The sequence below is a fragment of the Colletotrichum fioriniae genome (genome assembly GCF_027942845.1).
Source record: "Colletotrichum fioriniae strain IMI 355084 chromosome Unknown scaffold_6, whole genome shotgun sequence".
Taxonomy (NCBI): Eukaryota; Fungi; Ascomycota; class Sordariomycetes; order Glomerellales; family Glomerellaceae; genus Colletotrichum; species Colletotrichum fioriniae.
Window position 1 is genome coordinate 681,610 of NW_027076842.1, and position 23,696 is coordinate 705,305.

At 53.9% G+C, this 23,696-nt stretch overlaps 4 protein-coding genes across 4 annotated transcripts; all 4 read left to right on the plus strand.

Moving 5' to 3' along the window:
- Nucleotides 1-2,893: 2,893 nt before the first annotated feature.
- Nucleotides 2,894-4,517, plus strand: ucp10 (UBX domain-containing protein 10; the record flags this gene model as incomplete). The annotated part of the gene is made up of 2 exons (XM_053199324.1): nt 2,894-3,031; nt 3,093-4,517. The coding sequence occupies 2 exons, from the start codon at nt 2,894-2,896 to the stop codon at nt 4,515-4,517; spliced, it is 1,563 nt and encodes a 520-aa protein (XP_053043230.1).
- A 2,465-nt stretch (nt 4,518-6,982) lies between these two features.
- N0V96_005660 (uncharacterized protein) lies at nt 6,983-8,788 on the plus strand (the record flags this gene model as incomplete). Its single annotated transcript, XM_065757462.1, has 5 exons — nt 6,983-7,049; nt 7,139-7,221; nt 7,277-7,312; nt 7,374-7,748; nt 7,808-8,788. 5 exons carry the CDS (start codon nt 6,983-6,985, stop codon nt 8,786-8,788), a joined length of 1,542 nt encoding a protein of 513 aa, XP_065613805.1.
- A 1,027-nt stretch (nt 8,789-9,815) lies between these two features.
- N0V96_005661 (uncharacterized protein) lies at nt 9,816-12,993 on the plus strand (the record flags this gene model as incomplete). Its single annotated transcript, XM_065757463.1, has 2 exons — nt 9,816-12,030; nt 12,053-12,993. 2 exons carry the CDS (start codon nt 9,816-9,818, stop codon nt 12,991-12,993), a joined length of 3,156 nt encoding a protein of 1,051 aa, XP_065613806.1.
- A 7,580-nt stretch (nt 12,994-20,573) lies between these two features.
- On the plus strand, nt 20,574-22,289 carry N0V96_005662 (uncharacterized protein; the record flags this gene model as incomplete). The annotated part of the gene is made up of 3 exons (XM_053199327.2): nt 20,574-20,663; nt 20,751-21,004; nt 21,062-22,289. 3 exons carry the CDS (start codon nt 20,574-20,576, stop codon nt 22,287-22,289), a joined length of 1,572 nt encoding a protein of 523 aa, XP_053043233.1.
- Between the last annotated feature and the right edge of the window lie 1,407 nt (nt 22,290-23,696).

Here is a 23,696-nt window from a genome sequence, read left to right on the forward strand (position 1 = left end):
GAGTAAAAACGGCTGCACTCGCAGCCTGAGAGGAAAATGTCGATTTCTTTGAGCCCCCTATCGTATTTGCACTCGGTGATGCCACCGAGGGCAGACCGGCGGGTGTGAATGAAGGCGAGTCGACATTGAGGGCCTTTCTCGCACTATAAAACCCCAACTGTTAGCTTTCTGCTATTGTTGCTTGTCGTGAAGTTTGATTGTTTGCCATCATCGTCAATGCTTGCTCTGCACGTTAGTGGTCTACACCTTCTCCTCCATGGCGCTGTCCAAATCTCATTCACATTTCTGCGACCACGGCCTTGGTCCACATCGACCATAAGGTGACTAGTCCGAGTTCCACCAAGATCTTGCTGCATATCGCGATGTAGGCCCGAGCCGATCGGGGGGACTTCATTTAGGACTGCGATTTAACGGTCCAACCCCTCTTTCTATGCGACGTATGTCTCATTGACGAGATATTTAGTCCGCCACAAGGCTCGCCTGACACACGTATCGCCGGAGTTTAGCAGCGCCGCTGATCCCATGCCAAGGCCTCTACAACCGAGGCGTCTCCTTTCCCCCCAGCAGAAGAGCGTCAAGTCTCGATGTCGAATATTGGCAGTTCTCGAGCATTTTGGACGGGTCGTTGGGCCATGGAAGTCGGTCACGATAGCGAAACGGATGTGGACTGTGACCTACAAATCAGACTGGTTACTCTGTCCTCCGGGACTATTCTGGACCGAGTTGGATCGATTCTGGTCGTGGTTGAAGGCGCAACCGGTGTTCTCGTATCGGCAGTGTCCGTATATCATCACGTTTCGGCATAAGGTTTCTTTGTTTTCTAAGCCAATTGACAAGGCGTCAGCAATCCTGTGACGGTAACGTGGTCGGAAGGGCGTCATGCGCGTTGACTCGCCTCGGATTTTGGGTTTCGGCGACCCAACTTGTCGACGGAGGTCGGACTGGGGGTATCGCGAGGTGGCCATGATCAGTAGTTTCGGTGGAAGAAAGTTTCGCCCCCTTGGTCGACGTTACGACGTCTGCACAGAGTCAGCCAAATCCAAAGCCCATGATCGAGTTGTCGTCGAGGTCGTTTTCATGGTTTGGACGCGCGCGCGCTGGGTGTGGACGGGGGATTCAGGACTTGGGCTGTCTGAGCGGGGTGGAGAGAAGACAAAGGCGGGCAAAGAAGAAGGACTGGAGCTCGCGTGGGGCCTGGCGCGAAGCCGGACTGGGGGGGGAGAGAGGACATTTTTGGGCAGACGCACTTGATCCTTGCAGACATTTGCCATGGCTCGAACACGTTTGGTGGGGTAGGTGTCTCGATCATGGACACGATGCCGTGCACCAGGCGAGGGTCGAGGTTGACAGCAGATCAATTTGGCGGATGATGCAAGGCGACGGAATGAAGTCGGAATAAGGTCGAGTTGAGATAGCACCTTAGGTAAGGCGAGGTAGAAAGTAAAGCACCGATGCGCGCACCGTATCTTTACTTGGAAGGATGCGTACGGATATGCAGCCCAGCGCAGGAAAGGTGGGAGGGACCAGGAAGGACAGAGGGAAAAACAGGGACCAGCGACAACGGTGCGACGGGCGGCGGAACAGTCCAGTGAGGTAAGGTAGGCGGTTTATGTGGGTAAAGAAGGCAGAGAGGTCAGATTTGCTACCGCGCGGCCAGGAAATACCCAAACCTACACAGGAGCGGGAGTTGGCGGTGCGAGCGGAGGATCGGTCGGCGGTAATGAAACCAACCAAGTCGAACCAACTTATTGCGTAGGTTGGGTCCAGCAGCACTGGGAGGGAGAGACGATGACACACGCGACATGAAAATCGCTAAAAGTCAATGCTCTACACAGTAGCAATACTAATCGACAGTCGTGGTGGATAATCGCGTTGGATTTGGCCGTGAAAGTATGTCATTTCCACAATATCCGAGCGATAATAATATCAAGGTTGGACTGGCCTTCACTTGGTACATAACGAGGTGGATGTCACTAGCTCATGAGCTCATATGCATTGTAGGAATGCTGAAATACTTCCGGATATATGTCGATATTTAATGTGGGAATAATAGCCGTATTTTCACTCACGTCCCATCTACCATTTTACATCTATGGGGAATACTTGTGTCTATTGAATATGCTGATGATGTTGAAGATTACTGCACTTCCCGTCCTCACAGTATTTGTAGCTTAGGGAAGATCCTGTAGGTGTCCGAACACCATTTGCAGGCATCTAGAACATCGCAGCGGAGCTATGCACCTATCCGACACGTCGCCCCTCATCGGGCGGATGTAATTGCCATGTGTCCAGATAGGCGATAGAGCATACTCTCTGTGGCGTCGCCAACGCGATTCGTCGCGCAGACGCCAGCAGTACTCCGTACCTCCTGTACCTTACCTCATGTACCTTGCCAAGCCCTCGAGAACACCCGACCTCCGCCCACGGACAAGTGTCGTCACCAGGCAAGACACTCTCGACAATTAACTGCGACTAGCGGAGCATCTCAGACACCCGGTCACTTGCTACCAACGCATCCAGCCTCTCGTCAACGAGCTGCATCAAAGCCCAAAGCCGCTCCTTTGATTCTTGAACTTGTCTCTGCATCTCCCCCACGGAACCAAGTGTAGTGTTTTCCTTAATTCACGGGCAAGACATTCGACCTCTGGCATTGTATCGCGACGTGGATAGGCTGCTGCAACTACCGCGGAAGGGGTCCCTCTCCGCTACCTTGCTTAGCCACGTTGCTCTTCGCTATCACCAGCCCAATTCCGCCTTTGGCCTGACTCCTTTCACAACGTCAACCTGCGCAATCACCTATTCCATGGACAACTGAAGCTGCCTTTGGACTTTATCCATCGTCGCTTCGACATACACGCCAATCTTGACTTTGTGTACAGCACCAAACGACAGCATGGCGGAAAGCGGAGACGTAGATTTGGGACAGCTGTCTGCAAGTCAGCAAGAGTCCCTCCAGCAATACACAAGCGTCACAAATCAGGAGCTCAAGGATGCGATACCGCTGTTGCAGCGATCGCAATGGAACGTCCAGGTAAACTTTTGCAACGCGGTACTGGCCAGCTTGTGAACTCTGCTGACTGATCGGGGTACAGATTGCCATCGCCAAGTTCTTCGACGGCGAAGGCCCTGATCCTGTTGCGGAGGCAATGGCACAGGACGTCCCCCGGACAGAAGCGCGGCACGAGAACCTTCAAGAGAGTCTGCTTGCCTCTGCAGCTCGTCCGCCGGCTCCGCGGAGAGATCGACCCGACCCCGCGCCGCGAATCGTTCCGCAACCGAATACAGTCCACCGTCCGCCATTCCTCATCGGATTACTCCTGGCGCCCTTCAGTATCGGTTACAGCATCGCATCCAAGGTTTTCCGGACCGTCTTCTACCTGCTCAGTTTCCTTCCCCGACAGATCCGGCCACGGGCCATCACAAGCGGGCCAGGAAATGGACTGCGGAGTACCAACGGGCGCCGGATGCTCATGCCCCGAGACACAGCTGCGCGTTTCAAGCGCGAATTCGAGGAAGAGTATGGAAGCACTGAACTACCCTGGTTCGAGGGCGGGATCGCCCAGGCACAAGACTTGGCCAAGAAGGAACTCAAGTTCTTACTTGTCGTTCTCATGTCACCCGAACACGACGATACCGAATCATTCACAAGGGAAACTCTGTTGAACCCGGATGTGGTCAGCTTCATCAACGACCCGGCGAACAATGTCATTCTGTGGGGCGGTAACATCCTGGACTCGGAAGCGTACCAAGTTGCCCAGGAATACAACTGCACAAAGTACCCATTTTCAGCGATCGTCTGCCTCACGCCCAAGGAAGGAAGCACTAGAATGAGCATCATCAAGCGACTTGCTGGCCCGATGCCGGCTACTGCGTACCTTTCAGAGGCCCAGACCGCCATCAACAAATACGCACCGGATCTAGCAGGTGTTCGAGCAGAGAGAACAGCACAAGAGGTGGCTCGCAGCCTGCGGACCGAGCAAGATACTGCCTACGAACGATCGTTGGCCAAGGACAGGGAGAGAGCGCGACAGCGGCGCGAGGCGGAGAAGGCCGCGGCAGAAGCTGCGCGCAAAGCCGAGGAGGAGGCCGAGGCTGCGGCAAGGCGCGAGGAGCTGGGCGACAAGTGGAAGCGCTGGCGGGCGACAACTATGGAAGACGAGCCACCAGCGAGCAACAAGGATGTTGTACGGATTGCGCTAAAGATGCCCGAGTCGTCTGGCGCTGGAAGGATTGTGCGCCGATTCCGCAACGACACCACGATGGAAATGCTATACGCTTTCGTAGAGTGTTACGATGTGTTGACGGCATCGGAAGAAGTGTCAGAGAAGACCGCTGTCAAGCCAGAGGGCTACGAGCACGAGTATCAGTTCCGTATTGCGTCTGTCATGCCGCGGGTGGTGTACGAGCCCAGCAAAGAGGAAACGATGGGACAGAAGATTGGGCGGTCAGGAAACCTGATCGTGGAGGAAGTGTCGGCCGACGGCGAGTCAGACGACGGCGAAGAATACTCGTCGTAGATGGAGCAGGTACGACCCAGAGCATCTAATCAAGCAAGTGTAGGATGGCACAAGGCAGGACAAGCATTAGTAGAAAACCGCGCCATCTTGTACGCGCAGTGACCGGGCAGCCAATAACAACTATTCCAGGCATTGTTGCGAGTACTTTATTGAAGAACGTTGTCAGCAAGCTGCAGGATACAATAGCTTCTTATCGCCGAAAGCTAGCCGCGGGAGCCGTCCACGAGGCCGTGAAGTTCAAAAAGAGGGTAACGACATTTGGCGCGGGAGGCAACCTGATGATGTACAATATCACCGCCAGGTATCTGTAAGTGTACGCCAAAGAGGGGTTGATTTGCGCGGCCGCTTATGTCTGGCGTCTTGGGAGTTCTCCACAAGACGACGGGAGGCCGAAGGGAAAAGTGTGTAGTGTGCACCGCGCGCGATGTAGGTGGCAGGTCCCGTGGCGCTGTTTGGCCATACACGTACGTGTTGAGGATGTCGCTGCTTGCGTGGATGAGTGAGGCTGTGCAGGGACGACTGTGCACACCAACACTTGGCTTGCCGGGCCGTGGGGTTTGGCAGATGAAAGTTTGTGTAGCTACCATCGGCTGCAAGGCGAAGAAGAGGCCGACTATGGTCGGTCGTTTTTCTCGCAATCACAATAAACAATAACAAGATCAAGACAGATAGTTTGTCTAGCTTGGTGTTTATGTTGATACGAGTTGCTGTGTTATTGAAGGAGCAGATTTGCCGTCCGATCATCTGCGGGAGGAAGACCCTGAATTATGGCATGAATGTAGACTGGACCGTTGTACCCGCCCGCATACGTCAAAATGGGGGGATGTCTCTAGTTAATGCAACCCCCAATTTTTGACGTGGTCCTCTCCAAATAAAGTAGAACCCAAACCGAAAAGAACGAGGTTGAATAAACATTCCAATAAAGCGTGATGGGTTGTGTGGATTTGGGGCACATGTGGCAGCTACGTTAAGAATGCTTCAAGTCTTGAAAAGTCGTCTCGGGTAAAGTCAGGTCCGAACAACTTGAGAAAGACTCGGATGGATAGGATTCAACGAGAAGGATTACTCCCGTCTGGACGGATACAGAGGAGGAAAGACCCAAAACCAAAGTTTGGTGGTTTGGAGGTCCCCACCTCCGAGCTGTGAGATACGTACCAAGGATCGGTGCAAGGTCTCCCCAGGCACTGCCGTCTTCTCTGGGGCCTCTGGGCCTCTTGCGCATCACTTTTTGCCATCCAAGTCGTCGTCATGCCTGCTCCAGACTCGACGCCCGCGACACCGTACCTGGTCTGAACTGGTCTGAACAACTCGCCGCAGCAAAAGGTGCGACGAGCATACCTTCATCGGCCCAACGCAAACCGAAAACCCTCTCCGCCGCCATTCGTTTCCTCTCGTCGTTCGCGTTCATACCTTTATTCTGATCTGACATGGTTCGCTCCAACCAACAACGACGAGATTGCAAGGGTCTCTAACAACTTGCTAGAAACACTGATGTCTTCCTGCGCGCCCATCATCGTTTCTCATTGACACCGAACACCAAGAAACGACAGGACCCCTTGATCTTTTCCCCCTCTTACCAAACGAAGCATCTGCTCAGGCCCGAAGACAAACCGACGAACAGCCACACTCATTTGCGCCATCCTCCACGAGATAGACCTCCTAGAAGCGCTACCAACAGAGTATCAAGGTTATTCAAAGCCACCGGCAACGTCCGGCATTCGCAAGGCCAAAGACTACCGCCGCCGCTACGTGACCTCGACTCCGTACCGCGGTCAGTCACTCTCCTGGCACCACGCACTCGGAGAGGCGCAGACAAGCCCACTCGACCCGAACCCTTGCCAGGCGCCGCCGTCTCCCTCCTTTCACACGCCGAGACGCTGTACACTTGCGGCGTTCCAATCACCCCGCCAAAACTTTTCCAACGGTCCAACAGACCAGATACCGCACTACGCACCATTACAGCACACGCTTAAAAGGACCCCGTGGACGGTGGACCAGCGGGACGCCGGGCTGAGGTTTAAATTTAAAATAACCCCCAGTTCGTCTGGCCCGTCCGACCTTGCCTTACCCTCCCCCTCCGAGCGTCACTTCCAGGCTGCAGCTCAACTAGGCCCTGCGCATCCGTACCTATTTCTTCCAAACTCCCGCCGCTTGCCTGCAACCCACGCCCCCCGAGATATACGCGCACAGCTCTCCGCATTGCTGTCATTCCATTCACCGAACCTTAACCCTTTCCCACAGACAATCCGCCCATCGTCCATTGACTTCAGTCGTTCACGGCCACTTTGCGATATCTTGCGACGTTTATATCAACATCTCTCCTGAACATCCGACCACTCCGCGTCGACTCGGACGTTTTTCCCCTGTGTCCGTTGCAGGACCCCTAGATCCGTGCTTCCGACGCAAGTCTCCCATCTCCTCGCGACTCAGTTGCTCCTCCGCCCGCCAGTTCCGCGACCGTAAAGATGAAGGCCATGAAGGGGCTTAGTGTGAATCGGATGATGAGTACGCTCAAGAAGCGAACGACGAACAGTGAGTAGGAACCGCCATACAACCCAATACTCTTAACCATCTTCAGAGTGATCCCGAAGGAAGTGCTGATTGATATCTCTCCCCGCAAGACTTCAGTGGATCCAGCCAAGTGTCGGCATCGCCAGCAGACCCGCAGAACGAGACGCCCGAAGCTACCGCTGCTCGTAGCGTGGTATGCAAGATCCGGCCTTCCCTACGCCAACGATCACAGCTGACGTAGTGTTCAGAAACAATTCTGCGAATCTGGAGGCCCCAATGCTCAGGTATATACTTAGCCGCGACAATTTGTGCTCGCGTAGAGCTTCCTGCTAATACGATGTCCAGGGCGATGAAGTCCTCTACCTCCCTCCCATTGTCGATGCCGCTGAGTCTTCTCCGGCCGCCGCCGCCGAATGCGCGCGCATCATTCGGAAATACCTAGCCAAAGACAACCACGCCAAAGCCTCGTGGCAGTACAATGCTATCATGCTGATTCGCATCCTTACCGACAATCCTGGCCCCACGTTCACGCGGAATATGGACAAGAAGTTCGCCGATACCGTCAAGGAGTTATACCGTACTACGCACGATCCCAGTGTCAGACAGATGCTATCTGAGACATTGGACACCTTTGAGGCTACCAAGTTTGACGACCAGGGTTTGGGCGAGTTGATCTCCATGTGGAAGAAGGAAAAGGAACGAAGCTACAAGCAATATGGCGTAAGGGCTCCTACGAAAGCAGTCGATTCCGTCTTTACCAAACTAACGTATCTCGATAGAATCCCAGACAGTCCATGGCAGGTCCCGATCCTCGAACCATGAATGCGCCGCCATTCAACCCCCACTCGCAGAATTACTTTGCGAGGAATCACACCAATCGAAGCTTGCCTACCCCGGCTGAGCTTGCGAGCAGGTTAGAAGAGGCGAGAACATCTGCCAAGTTACTTTCCCAAGTTGTCGTCAACACTCCTCCCCAGGAGGTCATCAACAATGACCTGATCAAGGAGTTCGCGGACAGATGCCAAAGTGCTTCGAGAAGTATACAACTGTACATGACTGCTGAAAACCCGTCTCCCGACAATGAGACTATGGAGCACCTGATCGATACGAACGAGCAACTTCAATCAGCGCTCAATCAGCATCAGAGAGCCGTTCTGGGCGCTCGGAAGCAGCTCGGAATTGACCCGAGGTCAGATAATGCCAGCCCCGTGAGCCCACAGACGGCCGAGTCTCAGCAAGCAAGCCGGACCCAAGAATGGGCGCAGGCGCAGGCCCAGTCGTCATCTTCGAGCTCGACTCCTCCTCTGCCGACACGGCCATCCGAGGGAAGCGGAAAGGGGAAAGCATCAGAATCCTTCGCACCACCCCCGGGACCGCCCCCGAAAGCCCAACCGCAATACGGGGCCGAGGACCCATTCAGGGACCCCCAACCGGAGAACCACTACTCTTCATCGAGCAGACCCGGAGGATCCGGTGGTGCGGTGGAACTGCCGGGTGAGGAGCCTCGCCTGGCTCATGAGCCATTCCACCCAGGCTTCAACCCCACTCCAAGCTACCTTGGAAGACAAGACAGCGCTCTTGGCAAAATCACGATGCATGGAGCCGACGAAGCCACTACGCCCGGGCCCCTCAGCGGCAACCCGATTCAGACTGTAGACCTCAGGAACCGGCAAGAGACACTGCATGAGGATTCGGACGATGATCTTTACGAGTCAACCCCGAAGAGTTCCAAGAAGAAGGAGCCGGTATACAGGTACTAAATCGGCTGGCGCGAAAGCACGATTCTGTAAGGGGATGATGTATTCTGGCCTGTTTTGTTGATCAGCAAAAGGGACGATTTCCCTGCGCATATTGCTTTACAGTCTCGAAAGGGAGAAATTGGGTATCTTGTGGTGGTTCTCATCTCACGCAAGGCAGATGAAATTTGCGCTCTTGATGAGCGAAAGAAAGTTGTCGATTATAGGCATTAGCAAAGCACGGCGTCTGGCTTACGAGTTTACCTCTATGAAATCAGACCTTTTTATCCTCAGGGAAGTGACAATGCTCGTTTGCCGTCGCTATCAACTGAAGGAAGTGACGAGGCAAGGGTACAGAAGGAACTGCTTCTACTGCTGTAGAGAGGGGGAAGTGGGATCAGAAAGAAACGTTTCGCTACGTACTAAGTAGTAGGTAGTCTTCAACGTCGTCCCATACATGGGGTCGACACCTCGCCCGTTTTCTCTCGTTTCCTCTCTTCCAGAATGTCACATCTCTTTTTTGCTCACAATTCAGACAGCATTGGCACACCACCTACATTTCCCTACACTATATATGGCCTACCTGCCTTGATGTAACGCTGACTGCTATACTGCAGTCGAGCGGCGTTGCCTTACTTAACGAAGGACTGCCCTCAACTTTCACTGGGCGCTGAAGCTTTCTTTCGTGGCGAAGCAGTCGTGAGGCAACTAGACGTGCCGCAAAACTCCGAGGTATACTCCAATCATCGATGACAATTTTCAAGTCTGCATCCTATATCAGCCCGCAGAAATACGTCAGGGAAGTTTTGTGAAGCAGGCTGCGAGGCGTTCTGGGGAGGCAGCCAAGCTTACAAGAGGTATCCAATCTCTGTCGTGATGACAGGCTATCCTCTACCACTGATCCAAGAGGCATTGTGTTTTTGTCTACTCGGGTGCGCATTCCGCTCTCAGCCCCCTATTTTTCTACTCAATCAGCCGAGCCTACCTGCCACTATTCGAATGCAGATTCAGAAGGCACGGTTACCCCCGAATACATCTCCAAACGGACAACATGCAAGACGATACGGGCCATAATATGTCGGCTATCAGGCCCGAGGACCTCGAAAAGGTCCAAGGGCTTTGGAAGTTCCAAGTACATCGCGTCAAGGCACAGACGTGGGCTTATCGGGATATCAAGTTTCTGCTGTATGATGACACCGTCAACGCGGAGGAGGGCGACTCGAAGACGGGCCAGAGCAATAAGAACACCGCGATTCTCGAGAGGTCTCCTGAGCTCACGCCGACGAGTTCCTATCATGCTTCATCCGTCGTACCACAAACCCTTGCAGATGACGACGAGGATGCCATGTTCAAGCAAGCAATCATCGCGTCTCTGAAGCAACCGGACTCGGAAGCCGGGCCAGCAGCTGTGGCATCTGAGCATCCTCCAGAAGACGACAACATGGACGATCTAGATCTTCAAGAAGCCATTCGCCTGTCCTTGATGAGTGACGATGAATCCAGCGACGAAATAATTGCGGCGAAGCCTCTGGACACGATTGCTGGACTATCTGCAGCATGCAAAGAGGCCCCCGAAGACGACAACATGGATGATCCAGAGCTTCAAGAGGCCATCCGTCTGTCATTGATGAGTGACGACGAGTCTGACAACGCACCGATTGCAGCAGAATCCGGGCCCTCTGTCGCCAAGGCAGACGACGATGAAGACGTCTTCGAATGCAGAATATGCTCGAAGCTACCCACGTTCCCCCACGACAGAAAGACGCGGAACTTCCGCCTTTTCAAACCAGCGGACGATTTTCCGCATGTCGTCACAGAACGGCCAAGCAGCGTCGACGTATGTGTCTACTATGTCGTAGTATCGTACTGCTGGCCTGAGGAAATCAAAGACGAGGATGGAAACACAGTTCCTCCTATCACCGAGTCAAAGGTCCGAGATCTCAACGGCAAGCCACGCCCTGCTCGCGCACTCGACGATGTTCTCGACCGTGCTGTCGACTTTGCTAATTCCGTCGGCCTTCGCATGATTTGGATCGACCAGGAATGCCTCCCGCAACCGAAAGAAGATGGCTCAGAGGAAGACAAGGCATATCAGCGGCTCGGGGTACAGGCTCTAGACATTGTCTACAATAGGGCTATCGTTACAGCTGGCCTCCACGAATCGACGATCAGCAAGACTGAGATGAGCGCGGTTCAGTTCTTGATAGATCACGAAACCGAAGAGCTGCGTTATTTGAGCCTCCGTCCACAGTTGTTCCAATGTGCTTTGGATTTTTTGCACATGGTCCAATCGGACAAATGGTACACGCGAGCGTGGGTTATTCAAGAAGCAGTCCGTGCCGGCGACGGCTTGGTTCTTGTGTTCAGACGGGGTCCCGATGTTGTCTACACATCCAAGCTCCGCGCCGATCAGAAGAAATATTCGATTCCGCGACATCCTCTGGACTCGGAGAGGCGAGCTCTGCAGTCGAAGATCATCTGCATTCCTGTAGACCTCTTTAGGGTCCTTGTCGAAACCTACAAGTCTCTGCTGGAACAACGTTTCCAGGTTATGGGGCAGGTTCTGATTCGAACGAGCACCGGCAGGAATGCCATCCCGATTCTCTCCGTCGCTGAGTATCTTCATCCAAAGATCACAGTGCGCCAGCATGTGGTTGGTATCCACGTGTACGGAGGCAAAGTCTACGGCGGCCGTCAAAAGGTGAACGCTGCCACGGCCCTGACGCTGCTGAAGAGTCGCCACTGTCGCGATGCTCAAGACCGTCTGACTATCCTGGCAAACATGTGCAGTTATGAGGTTCGCTTAGACCCTGACAGAGTAGCAAAGGAATGCGATTCGCTCCGACTTGGTATTTTGGCCATCACGCTGCTGAACGGAGACACGTCCCTCCTGGTGCCTGAGGTCTATGACTTCCCTGGCGACGAAGACGGAGAGCCAGACCCTTCTATGGACCGCCGCGTAGGGAGCCTTCTCTCACCATTTGACACGGACTCCAAAGGGATCAGTAGCTACGCAGTACAAGACGGCAAGCTCGTCAACCCGGCCGTATACAAACATAGTTTTGGGAGTAAGAGCGAAGGACTGCATCTATGTGCATATCTCTGGACAGTTGACGATACTCTCGATCTCAGCCCTCTGAAATATCAATACGCCGAGATCTGGCATAGGATGAAGTGCTTGTGCATCGTCGTGGACCGCCAAAAGGAGGAATCCGTGGATGAATTCGCTAGGCGGGTAAATTACCCAACATTTCTCAAGGAACTACGTCAGGGACCAAGCAAAATTAGAAATCTTCCACCATGGTGTCATTGCTGCCCACTCGAGCGTTTGGGAAGGCCTGGATGCGAGGGGGATTCAGGTCAAAGTATACCTTGACGCCTACCGTGTAGAAGCGGAGCCCGAGATGCAGAAGATCGTGGCGGAGATCTTCTTCGCCATCTTGCGATACCTGCACGGCCTCTGTACCACTCAGTCTCTAGGCGCCGCGAACAGCATCTGGCAATCGATTCGCACGGATGCCGTCTATGGACGCATACCAGATATGCCAGACTTGGTGGGTGAGCAGCTTTTTTCACATGAAGACGTTCTGGAGGACCCTTTCAAAACGCTTCAGCTGGATAAGGATCGAGGCGGCGGCTACTGCCAAGCCTGGATTGTAGACAGGGTCATGCAGGAGGGTGTCCTCTCCGTCGGCAGGTACAACCGCGCTCTCAATGCCCCGCTAGCAGGAGTGAACCCCAGGCCGAGCCGCGGTTCAGGGGAAGGACCAAGTCGGCAGAATGATGGCAATGTTCCAGACAAGATTATCCAACGGCAAATACAGCGACAAATTCTGGCGACACTCTACAGTTCTGGCCTCGAAGGAAATTTCGATACCCTTGAGGATCACGAAACCAGGATCGTCCCGTCTAGTTTGGCTTGGTTCGGGGAAGCTCTCAAACGAGAACTCTTCACGGCAGAGGCAGAGCAAGCTCGAACTCAGCATCTCGTATCGATATTCGACGTGGATGGACCATGCCTCGTTGCTACCGTCTTCAACTCGGACTGGCAAGTACTGTCTCGTCCTGATATCAGAAGTAGGAGTATGTGCTGGGTGGTTGAACCGGTGGAGAAGACAATATCGGAGAGCTCTGGGGAGCAGAGCGCCGCTGTCGATGAAGAGCAACCCATGGCATGCAACAAAGGGAAGGAACCTGAGCGGCTAGCTTCTATATCTGGCACCGGTTAATCTGGGAATAGCCTCAAACACAGAGTCCGCCGCCCCAACACTGTACAGAGTGGTGAACAAGGTGAAGGGGACGTGGCAGATAATGGACCTGCCCATGCAGGAATACGCTTTCATCTAGTCTTAAGTCAACCTGAGACTTGCAGCCAGACGACGTAAAAAGGTGAGAAGCCCCAGCCGCGGCCACGTTTGAAAGAAGAGGAGGGAGTAACGAGCATGGATGATGCCCATAGTCAATCCAATCAGCTTCACAAAAAGTCAACAAAACATACAACACCAGGTATTCGCTGGTCGTCACCGACCCAACTACTAATCCGGCCCTCATTAGCTTATCTATGGGAGAGCGGACGGGATCCCGAGTTTTCCAATGGGTATGGTCGTATGTGCTAGATGTGGCAAGCAAGAGGATTAAGTAGTTAGATTAGCAGAAGCAGCTCCAAGCAATATAACGACCCTTTTAGCCGTTCCCAAATCCCAAAAGACCAGCGAAAAACTAAGGATATCAACAGCAGGCACTGGCTTTCGCAATCCCCATACAACCCTGCCAAACGGAGGAAGCAAACCGTCTCGGAGGGAAACCCCCAAGCCCTGTCTTCCGTTGGCTAACGGCCGGCCGGCACACATACACACACACTCGACCGGATTTATCGGCTCTCGCCCCTCGCGCCCCCGGGGGTGGGCGGTCGTGCCAACCAGACAACCAGAGCAGGTAGCGTCCCTAAAGATACGGGACACGTGTAGAGGATATTGGCCTTTCCGCTTGACAAATCGTATCGCCAGCCAGCCCTCAGAAGCCGGGGGAAGAAGGGCTTGCAACCACCACGCACGCACGCACACACACACACACACACACACACACACACACCACCTTCTTCGGAACCCAAGCGGCGGTTGGTCGGCGGTGGCATCCGGCTGTCTCGGCGCGTTGCCCGGAGTAAAGGCATCGAGCGAATCGGATAGTCTATATGCCAAATATCGCGAGATCTTGCATCTCTGTTGACAGTTACTGCCACAGCCAACCACATGGGCGAGATGGGCAAGCCAGCGTAACATTTGGGATTCTGCTTGTCTCCCTTCAAGGAGACAAGGAGGGGAGAGGGAGGGGCAGGGGAGGAACTACACAAAGAATCTGCTCTGATTCCTAGGAGCTCTCTGCTGGCCCCGGGTTGGACGGCAACAACCGACGAGTGACTGGTACCCTTGTCTCGGGTATGGAACACGACAGAATAACTTTCTCGCCAACCCTTCAAAGGTACAACCTTTGGACGGAATGGTCTATCAGACTGCAACGTTGACGAGCGAACTGTCAAAATCCCCTCTTCCTGCGGCGCCCGGTCAGTCGAAGAAGAGGCCGTATCAGATGACAGTCTCGCAATTTGAAAATAAAAAAACTGAGTGATTTGAAAGCCCTGACTGTGCCACAGCAACACACTGAGCTGAGCGTCTTACTTCGCTGTCTCGGGCTCGAGCAGTTCGAGGTCGGTCTGCTGCATGAGGAATGCCTGGCACATCCAAGATTGGGCGACGCAGCCTGTTCTCAGAACGAAGCATGAAGTGGATGGCGAATATGGGGATTACGGCCGTTCGTGCCCTCACATCCCCAATACCAAGGCCACCTGCAAATGTGCTCGTTGGCTAGCGTGCGCCCAGAAAGGCGTTTCCCTCGAGCCGCAACGCACTAGCAGAACTGCAGACAGGCACAAGTGCTGGGAAGAGTGCCTCCCAATCCAATCGCAACGCTTGAAGCGCTTGAAGCCACGTCCCCCTCACCTGCAAGCCGCAAGCACTGTCTGATCTGACCAAGTATCGGCAATCGGCTCCCTTCCTGAGAACCAATGGCGGCGTTTTAGGGCAAGGTTAGGCGGGAAACGCCTGGAGACGATGGGACGTGCTGCAAACATGACCCGTCTCGGCATATGAAGCTCTTGTAAGGTCAGTGCAGGCCCCCTTTCCTTACCTAACGTCCCATAGCTTCATCGCCTCAAGGCGACCGCGTTCCCTTAGAGCGTTAGGCCATCCCAGGTCGACCTGGTCTGAACATTGGTAGTGCTACCATCTGAGGGGAAGTGCTCGGAACCCTCCGCGCCAGCCTTGTTTCAACGACGCCCTATCAAAGAGAAGCAGCGACGACGTTCACCAGAAGGCATGGCAGACGACGAGCTGGCCCGATGGAGTTCAACGCCTTTCCACCCCGCTCGGACCAGCGGCTGCCAGGAGCCAGACACAGGATGCGGCACGCAGGACTCAGAGGAGGAGCCTACATATTCGATCACGACGCCGCGGGTGGTCGTCCTGAATCAAGTCCATCATGGCAATCATGACCATGCCTGGTATGTGCGTCTGCGGGAAAGCGGGTTCGATGTTTCGATGGACAGACGTTTGCCTGAGGAAACTAAATATTGATAACTAGACGCGTCTGTATTAGCTTATTCAAAAGACGTGGTGAAAGCAAGGAGGAAAGACCTAGCAAAGTCTCCATAGAGGCGGTTGGTGAATGAGGGGATTGGTGAAGAAAGTCGTCAAGGGCTGGTAGGCCAGGATGCAACGTGGGAAAAACCTAGTGCGGGCTGTGCAGGGAACCGTACAAGGGTTCGACGGACCACTCGCATCTCTGGAATCTTTGGGCGGAGATCAGACGATGCGGCTGATGGAACAGAGATCGACCGCTCCTCCAGCTTAAGCTAGTGTAGTCGCCCACCGTCCACGGGCTCTAGCCTATGTGCGTCGACCAGGGATGGCGTCCTGTTTGTTCTGGAAGAACGACACGTTGAATCGCACCGAGTCTCTCGGACTGGGGAGTCTGAAAGTGGGTGACATTGACAAGCCCACTTGATATCGTTGTAGGCGGGCCGGAATTAGAGTTCGCAACTATGTTCGGGAATTAAGGCCACCAGCCATGATTTGCCGCCGAGAGAAGGGGGTTTGAATTTTTGTATTCCTGGAATGATGGACGTGGATATGTTGACTGTCAATGTCATCCGGTACCGACAGACATGAAGGTCGGGCTGTCTGTGGTTCCTTGTTGGAGGCGGGTCGCGAAGGATGGATGGATGGAAAACCAATGTTACGAGACAATATGATATGACCAGCCGCGGGCCGGAACGGCATTGCTGATCAGTGCAGGTAGGGCAGTCGCAGGCAGTCGATGGTCTCACTGTTTGAATGCAATGACAGGCGCAGGCGACGACAGATTCCAGTTTCGAATGTGATTGATTCACCGGCTCGTTGGCTAGATGGCAAGCGTAAGTGACTGATCATGTATTCCTTCCCAAGTTACCATGGAATTGCACTAGTGGTATGCAGGAAGCAATTGCTCACCTTTTGGCAGGTCTGGGTTGGTGTGTGGTTGGGCTGGTGGCGGCACTAAGTCACCTAAACGACATGGGAGCCGCTGCCGCCATGCACGTCGAATGCGGCCGGTCAACGTTTTCTTGGTACCGACGTCGCGACTCGAGCCCAATGCGGTTCGCTCGTCAACGTATGCATGCATATGTACATTTATTCGCACATAAGTAGTGCGGCACGTAGCGATGCTCTGCAGTGCAGCCAGACGGCGCCTTTATCTATGCCTTCTTAGCATAAGGTATTTGACGCGGCATATTCTGACACCTGCCCTGTTGTGACGTGGATATCGATGGTTTGCTGTTGAACGGCGCATACTGCGTACACTCAAACGCCCCGTCCTGTTCGCCTCTCAATTTGCATCACGCTGTACGCGCGTAACGGACCATGTTCGAGGCTGATGTGGATTACGAAATATCCATCCGTACCCATACCGGTTTCTGGTGACATTCTTGTTGCGTATTTTGTCTAGGGAGTCGCGCCGCATCGACGCATCAAATGCGCAGCAACGGTGCAGAATCAAAGCGGTGACCCTCAAGTAGGCGAGAAACAAACCGGAACCAAATCGAACAAGAAAAAGAAAATTGCAAGCACAATATCTGAGCGTGCCGGATTCAGTGCACCACAGCAGATCCGGGGGCCCCTGTTCGACAACGGACGCGGACAGGGAGCTGGATGGAAAACCAGACGAGCAAATCGCATCCATCTGCTGACCAGCAGCCCGGATAATGGAATATTGCCGATTACAGAGTCCCCTCTGGTTTATGGGTCTCCCGGTTGGTTCGTCAGAGTTGTGTGGAGCCATGGGAGACGTTCAGTCCAAGTTCTCCAAGTTCCCTACTCTCCAACCAGTCTCCAATCCAATCCAAGCCAGTCTCATCCCAATCCCAAACGACTTTGCGGGCCGAGAGTCGCAGGGTGCACGGAGGTTGTCGAACAGGGGCTCCTAGCTTGACGGCGGGAATCTGAGCGTCACGGTTCAAAGGGTTCACATCCAGTTGTTGATGTGAAAGTCTGAAGAGGGTTGAGACCGTTGGCTTGACATGGGCATTCTAAGCCTAAAAGTCAGCTTTGTTTATTGTCGTCTTTCGCTACCGATTGGATCCTGAGATTGAAGCTTGTGGTGAGCCCCTGCAGTGTTTGCTTCGCCGCCAAGTCTGTCTCCCGCGCCCAGCTGCACGTCCGTTCCGGTGCGGTTCGCGATTGGATTATGAGCTGGTTGACAGGTGCAGCAAGTGTCTGGATGAGGTCGACTCGAGTAAGTAACGAGCTCTGCTCGCTAGCATGACATGCCATCGACTTTTCATGCCCAGAGAGCCGATACCAGTCAGTTGTTGAGGTTTCCGTACAAGGAGCCGAGAACGAGTCTAACCTTGCCGGTGGGATCCGAGTAAAACGGCGAAAGGCTGCGAAGCGCCGACAACGGCCGCTTATCTCGACAAAATGTGAACTTCTCTCAGGCCCCGGAGGAGAGTCGCATGCGCGGTTGGAAGTCTCCTGGCCTGCCTAAAAATAAGACAGGGACAGGTCGTCATCTCTGGAACCGTAACGTAGTAGCGTCTCTCGGCAACTGTCAAGCTGATCTCATCTCGCGTCATCCGAAGCCGTGACAGCCAAATAGTTGGGGGTGAAGGAGGAGAGAAAATTTTGTTCCAGTAGTTGGAGAAGGTTCTGGTCAGCTCGCCGTGATGTGTTTCTTCATCATCCATGTGCTCCGAACGATAAATTGCTTGCCAATCCACCGGGACCGTGGGAAATGACGATGGGATGGTTGGGCGCGGCAGCGTAACATTGTCTGAAGAAAAAAGTTGGGATTCATTTTCCGCACGAGGGCGAGAGTCAACCAGGCTCAAGGTGTCTAACTGTGTGCTTGTAGTATAGTCCATAGTGTATCCGTACTGTCTGGCTCGATCCGCGTTGATCAAACGGCAAACCGGGTTCCATTATGCTGGGAACCAGAGTGGTGGGGGAGCGGTACTTTCCTGCATCTGGGATCGTGGTTCCATCCGGAGGGAAAAAGCGGAAGATTTCTTGTCTTGACGAGAGACGGGAGGAGACGACAATCCCAGCGACAGGGAAGCGGTGCCTTTCGGGTTAGAGGAGCGAGTGGAGTGGGAAGACCCGTGTGTGGTCCCGCCGGTGGTGCTGAGTACGGATATTATCTCGTACGGTTATCGGTAAGGTAAGGTATGCTCTTGTTCACAATTACCTATGTCGAGTACCTCATTGTGTATCTTTATCTTCTACCACGACGGCGGGCGAAAAAGGGCGCAATGTACCTAAGGTGTGGGATGACTGCAGAATTCGAGGTGAGGAAGGAGGTCAAGGTAAAGAGGCAGGCACGTTTCTCGCCGCATATGCACTTACTTCATACATGCACACATACATAAAGACACATGCATCTAGACGGCAGCGATCTTCGGTTTACTTCAACCCCCGCATTGACCAGGGGGCCCTCTTCTAGACCCTGCTGGGATCCTCCCATGTTGCTTGAATCTGCGTTTCCCTTTTCGGACATTCTTGCGAAACGTCCCTTGACCTCCTCTTTCTCCTCATCCCATCCAAGTCCCTTTCCTCACACTTCTCACCTCACCTCGTACCTCGCTCCTTACACCTGTCCTGTCTTCAACTTTTCTCTCACAAACCAAACGAAGGCCGTGACAGCTTTTTCCTCAGACAAGACATGCAACTCGTACCTTCTCGAGTTTCTGCTAGCTCCATTCCACCATTCAAGCCCCTCCTCCTCCCCCGGGTCCCATGACCCATCTCGGTCTCCTCCTTCTCTGACCTTCACGGCCACCTCCGAGTCCTTCCTTACAAGTTACCTGCCCCTTTCTCCATTGTCATGTTGTTCATATCTCTACCCTGCAACTTGTCTGTACCCAAGGTACAAGGGGCCCTCGTCTCTGGGCGGATCAACTGAATTGAAACATGTTCTACTATGTATTATCCACTCAGTCTTCTTTCTGCCCGGTGCCTCAGGACTGACTGACTGACTGACTGGCTGACTGGCTGGCTGGCTGGCTGGCTGGCTATCCAATCCTTACCTGCTTTCTCCTCGCTGCCCTCCTGCTAGTAATTGACCCTCGCCTTCGCGGCTTGACACACTCAAGTGTCTCCAAGAGGTAGCTCTGTGAGTGTGGGTGTGAGGTGTGTGCCAGGTACTCGCGCGAGTATTCTCTTTCCAGCTTGTCTCTCTGCTTTCCTCAGTCAGCTGGAGCTGTAACGGATGGTAGTTGATACAATGGCTGGCCTGTCTCAGCTTTCCTTTCCAAACCTGACCTGTCCAGTTTTGGCGCGTCGAATGTTAGCCTTGAAAAGTCTCTTCCCTCCACCCTTCCTTCTACAGAGGGTCTGTCCTTCCAAGTTCCCCATCCTTCATCCGCTCTTCTTCCCGTGCCCTTGGCCTTATCCTGTTTAATCATATCGCCTGGGCGTCTCTTGTTCTTATTTTTGTTCTTTCCTGTCCATTCCCCATCTGTTTTTTAGTCCGGGGGCTACTAGTCTTGTCTCACTTTGCCCTTGCCTTGCCCTGCCCTGCTGTCATCATCATATCTGAGTTGACCGGTCCGTGTCGGGCCAATATTGCGACTCCATTCTCGTGGGTTTCTTTCCCCCATACTATTTCGATCCAAGGTACCATTGTACCGTACGTACACCTCGACACATCAGCCCCATACACGCACATACGAATACCCATACACATACATATACACATGCGTACATACGTACCAAGCAAGCATCCTTCTGCACCTCACCTTGTCTTCTTCTTGCAGACGGCTTCTGCGAGTTAATGTAGATGGGCCCCCGTTGACCCCATCGAATCCCCATACAGCCCATCCCGGCCCTCGATCCGACCATTCTCCTCCACCGGTACCTCCTCATCTTCACTACGCCATCTGCTCCTCGTTGTCGGCGTCCCTCTAGTCGCTTCCGTCCCGCAGTCGCCACACGGCTAGCTAGCTGCTGCTGGCTTACTTGGGTCATCTAACTGTACCCGCTCGTGACATTGTCCGCAAACAGATTAGCCCCGTCTGTCAACTGGCGGATCATGACTTCGGACCATCCTAGCTCTCTTCAACAGCACAACACCTTCGAATTTGATGGAACCGTTGATAAGACCCTTACTTCCCCCCTCTGTGCCAGCCGCGAGGTCTCTTCACCTATTACCTTTCCTCGACACCTCTCCCCTTCCCTGACTCTCTCCTGCTCCTACATGTGGAAGCGCCACATGTCGGCGAATGGCTACCGCATCTTCCCTCCGTGCAGCGCCACAGAAATGGTCTCTGAATGACCTCAGCTCCGAGCTGCTGGCTCTCATTTTCGAGCAGGTAGGTTTTTTTGAGCGGTTGCCAAAGCTTCCTTGGCCTGGCCACGCCAATCCTCTGAAACCGCAATTGCTTACGAAGATTTTGCAGCTCCGAGAAATAGACGAGCGCGCCCTCGCTGCTGCGCGGTGCTTGTCGAGGCGCTTTGAGGCTATCGCAACCCCCGTCACCTACCGTACGATTTGCCTCAACGAGCGCATTGTTGCACCAGACGCCGAATCGCGGTATCCCAATCTCTTGCGCAATGTGTCGTCCTACACCAATCACGTCGTCACACGGAGCGATCTCGACCCTGACGGCATTCGGCGGGTGCTGGACAGGGTCCAAAGGCTAAAGACTGTGCGGTATGCTGATAGTGGTCTTTACAGCTTTTGAAAGTAGTTTGCTAACATTACTCACAGGTGGCACTATGTCGATGCTGAGTTCCGATCAGGACGACTCTGGCTTCCGTCAGACGTGCTCAACCCCCAGCAGACACGATTTAACGGCACAAAACTGTTCGTCGAGGACTTGCCCCTGCGAGAATTCGAGGGACAACTACGAGACACCTACGTCCGAGCGATTCCCACAGACCTTCTTGTCTCGCTCAAGCTTGCGAGCCCCGCCCCGCCGCTCACGACACGATTGAATTCCCTAAAACAGCTGCTCCTGCTCTCCCGCCGCCTGGAGACATTTCATTACGAAGACCGTGGGCAGGGGACGAATTTCAAGTTCGCCCAAGGAGAGCGCATGCCCCCGCTGAAAGACTTGGCCCTCAAGTCTTACGACTGGAACCATTCGAAGGAGGATACCCGTGCCCATTGGGACTTTTCTCAGCTCGAGTCGCTCGACCTGAAATACGTGCCCGTCTTCAACTTCCTGTCGACTGTGGATTTCCCCGACTTGGCGGGTTTGCGACAGCTACACTGCGAGGACTTCAGCGCCCACCTAGTTGATAAACGAGAAGAAGCAACAGGTGGCTTATACTTACTAGTGGCTAATCACATTCGGGCTTTGCAGACCCTCAATGTGACATGCCACACCCGTCTGTTCCCGCTGGACGGCATTTTGAGACATGGCGAATCTCTCCAGGTGCTCAAGTTCCGTGATCACATGGGCTTTGGAGAGGAGGACCGACGGTGCCCGACACTATGGGGCGAGGATATCGCTATTCTGGCGCAAGGTCTGCCACACGTGCACACGCTGGAGTTGGATATGGATGTGGCCATGTGCGACCCGACCGAGTTCCTCCGCGCTCTATGCAGCTTCCGCAGTCTCCAGACTATCACACTACACGTCCAGACCGTTCTCCACGCGCTCGAGGTTGTTCACCCGGGAATGGACCGCGACTACGACGCGGCCTTACGCACTTTTCAGTTTCTGCTACGAGAGAAGCAGCTCGCGACGCCCGACGTGCCCTGGAAGCAAATCACGATTAATGTAGGCGGGTGGCGCAAGGTCATGGTCCGTCGCTTCAGCGCCGCCTGGCGTCGTCAGAATGAAAACGGCGTGTACGCCGAGCGGTGTTTTGTGCTAGAGAGAGCCGATAACGGGCAAATGGCATACCGAGAAGAAATGAGCATCGAAGGCCGCTCAGCAACACCAACGCCCGATCCTCCGACACCGAACATGGATACCGATTACGACTAATAAGGCCGAGAAAGGTACGGACCACGTTTGTGTTGCGAGGAACGAGAGCAAAAGACATACAGAGAAAGAAGTTCGCATGAGATACCAGGAGGGACAAAAAGACTACAGCAGGAAGGCAGAAAAACTACTGGAGGCACTAGCATATAGATGGAGGAGACTGGCGGCGTCAGCACTCTAATCTTAATGATACCAACGATGTTCATGACCATGCACCATTAGCCCACTCATCGCATCACGAGTGCATGCACGTTCCTGCAGCTCTTGCAGGAGGGGTTTTCTGTAATCGCCATGGCTCCAAAATGGGGAGCGGGCGTGCGTGCGTACCTTACTTGAAGCCCTGGATCGGGTATCCAGAACGCAGACGCAGAACGCACCGCTCAGCCGAACCACAAGCGGGCAATAGAGTTCATCACCCGTGACGTGTCAGGACCCCTTCCCCCATCATCTCCTCCATCCCCTCTCCCCCGCCCAGGAATAGTAATCCATCTCCAATCGGGTATCGTTCGCGACTTGGCCCTGATGAAGCACAGGGCAGCTGGGTGAACCCGCGTTGGCCGAGAGCGGAGAGGGGCGGAGGTGAGTCGTTGAACAGGAGATATCCGTCCGTTAGGGCTTGACGGACGTTTTTGTTTGCGATTATGAATGGGAGCATGGAGTATTTGCACTAGTGGTATTGGTAAATTAGGGCCGGCTTCGGTGAGAAAATGCTGAGAGGCATCATCATCGCCTGTCGGTCTGGACGGATGTTTTCCATCTTGATTCGTCTGAAGGGAGGGTACTCGTTGGAACAGCGGACAAGCCGTCTGGACGCTTGAAGAAGGGTCCCCAAAGCGGTACAGAAATGGTTCAAGATACCCTGGGAAATGAGAGACCCAGACGCACATGGAAATCACATCATTCTCATGATGCAGAATCTGACACTTTGGGGACAGAACCCAGGAGTCGAAAAAACATCTCCAATCACGCTCGTTCACTCATCCCCACCCCGGTTTCTTGGCCAAATACGAGCACGGGCAAACCCGAGATTACACGCTCCTTTCGGGTGCGCCAGGGGTGGTTTGCGGGAGGGTCGGGAAGGTCCTCCCCACCCCGGCCCTCCCCCGTTCCGCTCCGTTTTCCCCGCAATTTCCGCAGTAAGATCACACCGACTGAGCCTGTCAGGTGAACTCTATCTCTCACCGAAGCACAGACACCCCCTCTTTCTTCACCTCGGTGAGACACATAAGATCACGACCTCACCTTGCTTCACACCTTGCTCACACCGAGAGGGTGGAGGTGCACAAGAGGAGAGGTGGGCAGAAAAAACAAATGATTATATTTTAATTTCGCAGTAGATTCTCTGGGTTTCAAAGACATGTCTTATACATTTCACTCTCGCTCTTGGACCCTGTGGTGGCTGCTCAGGTG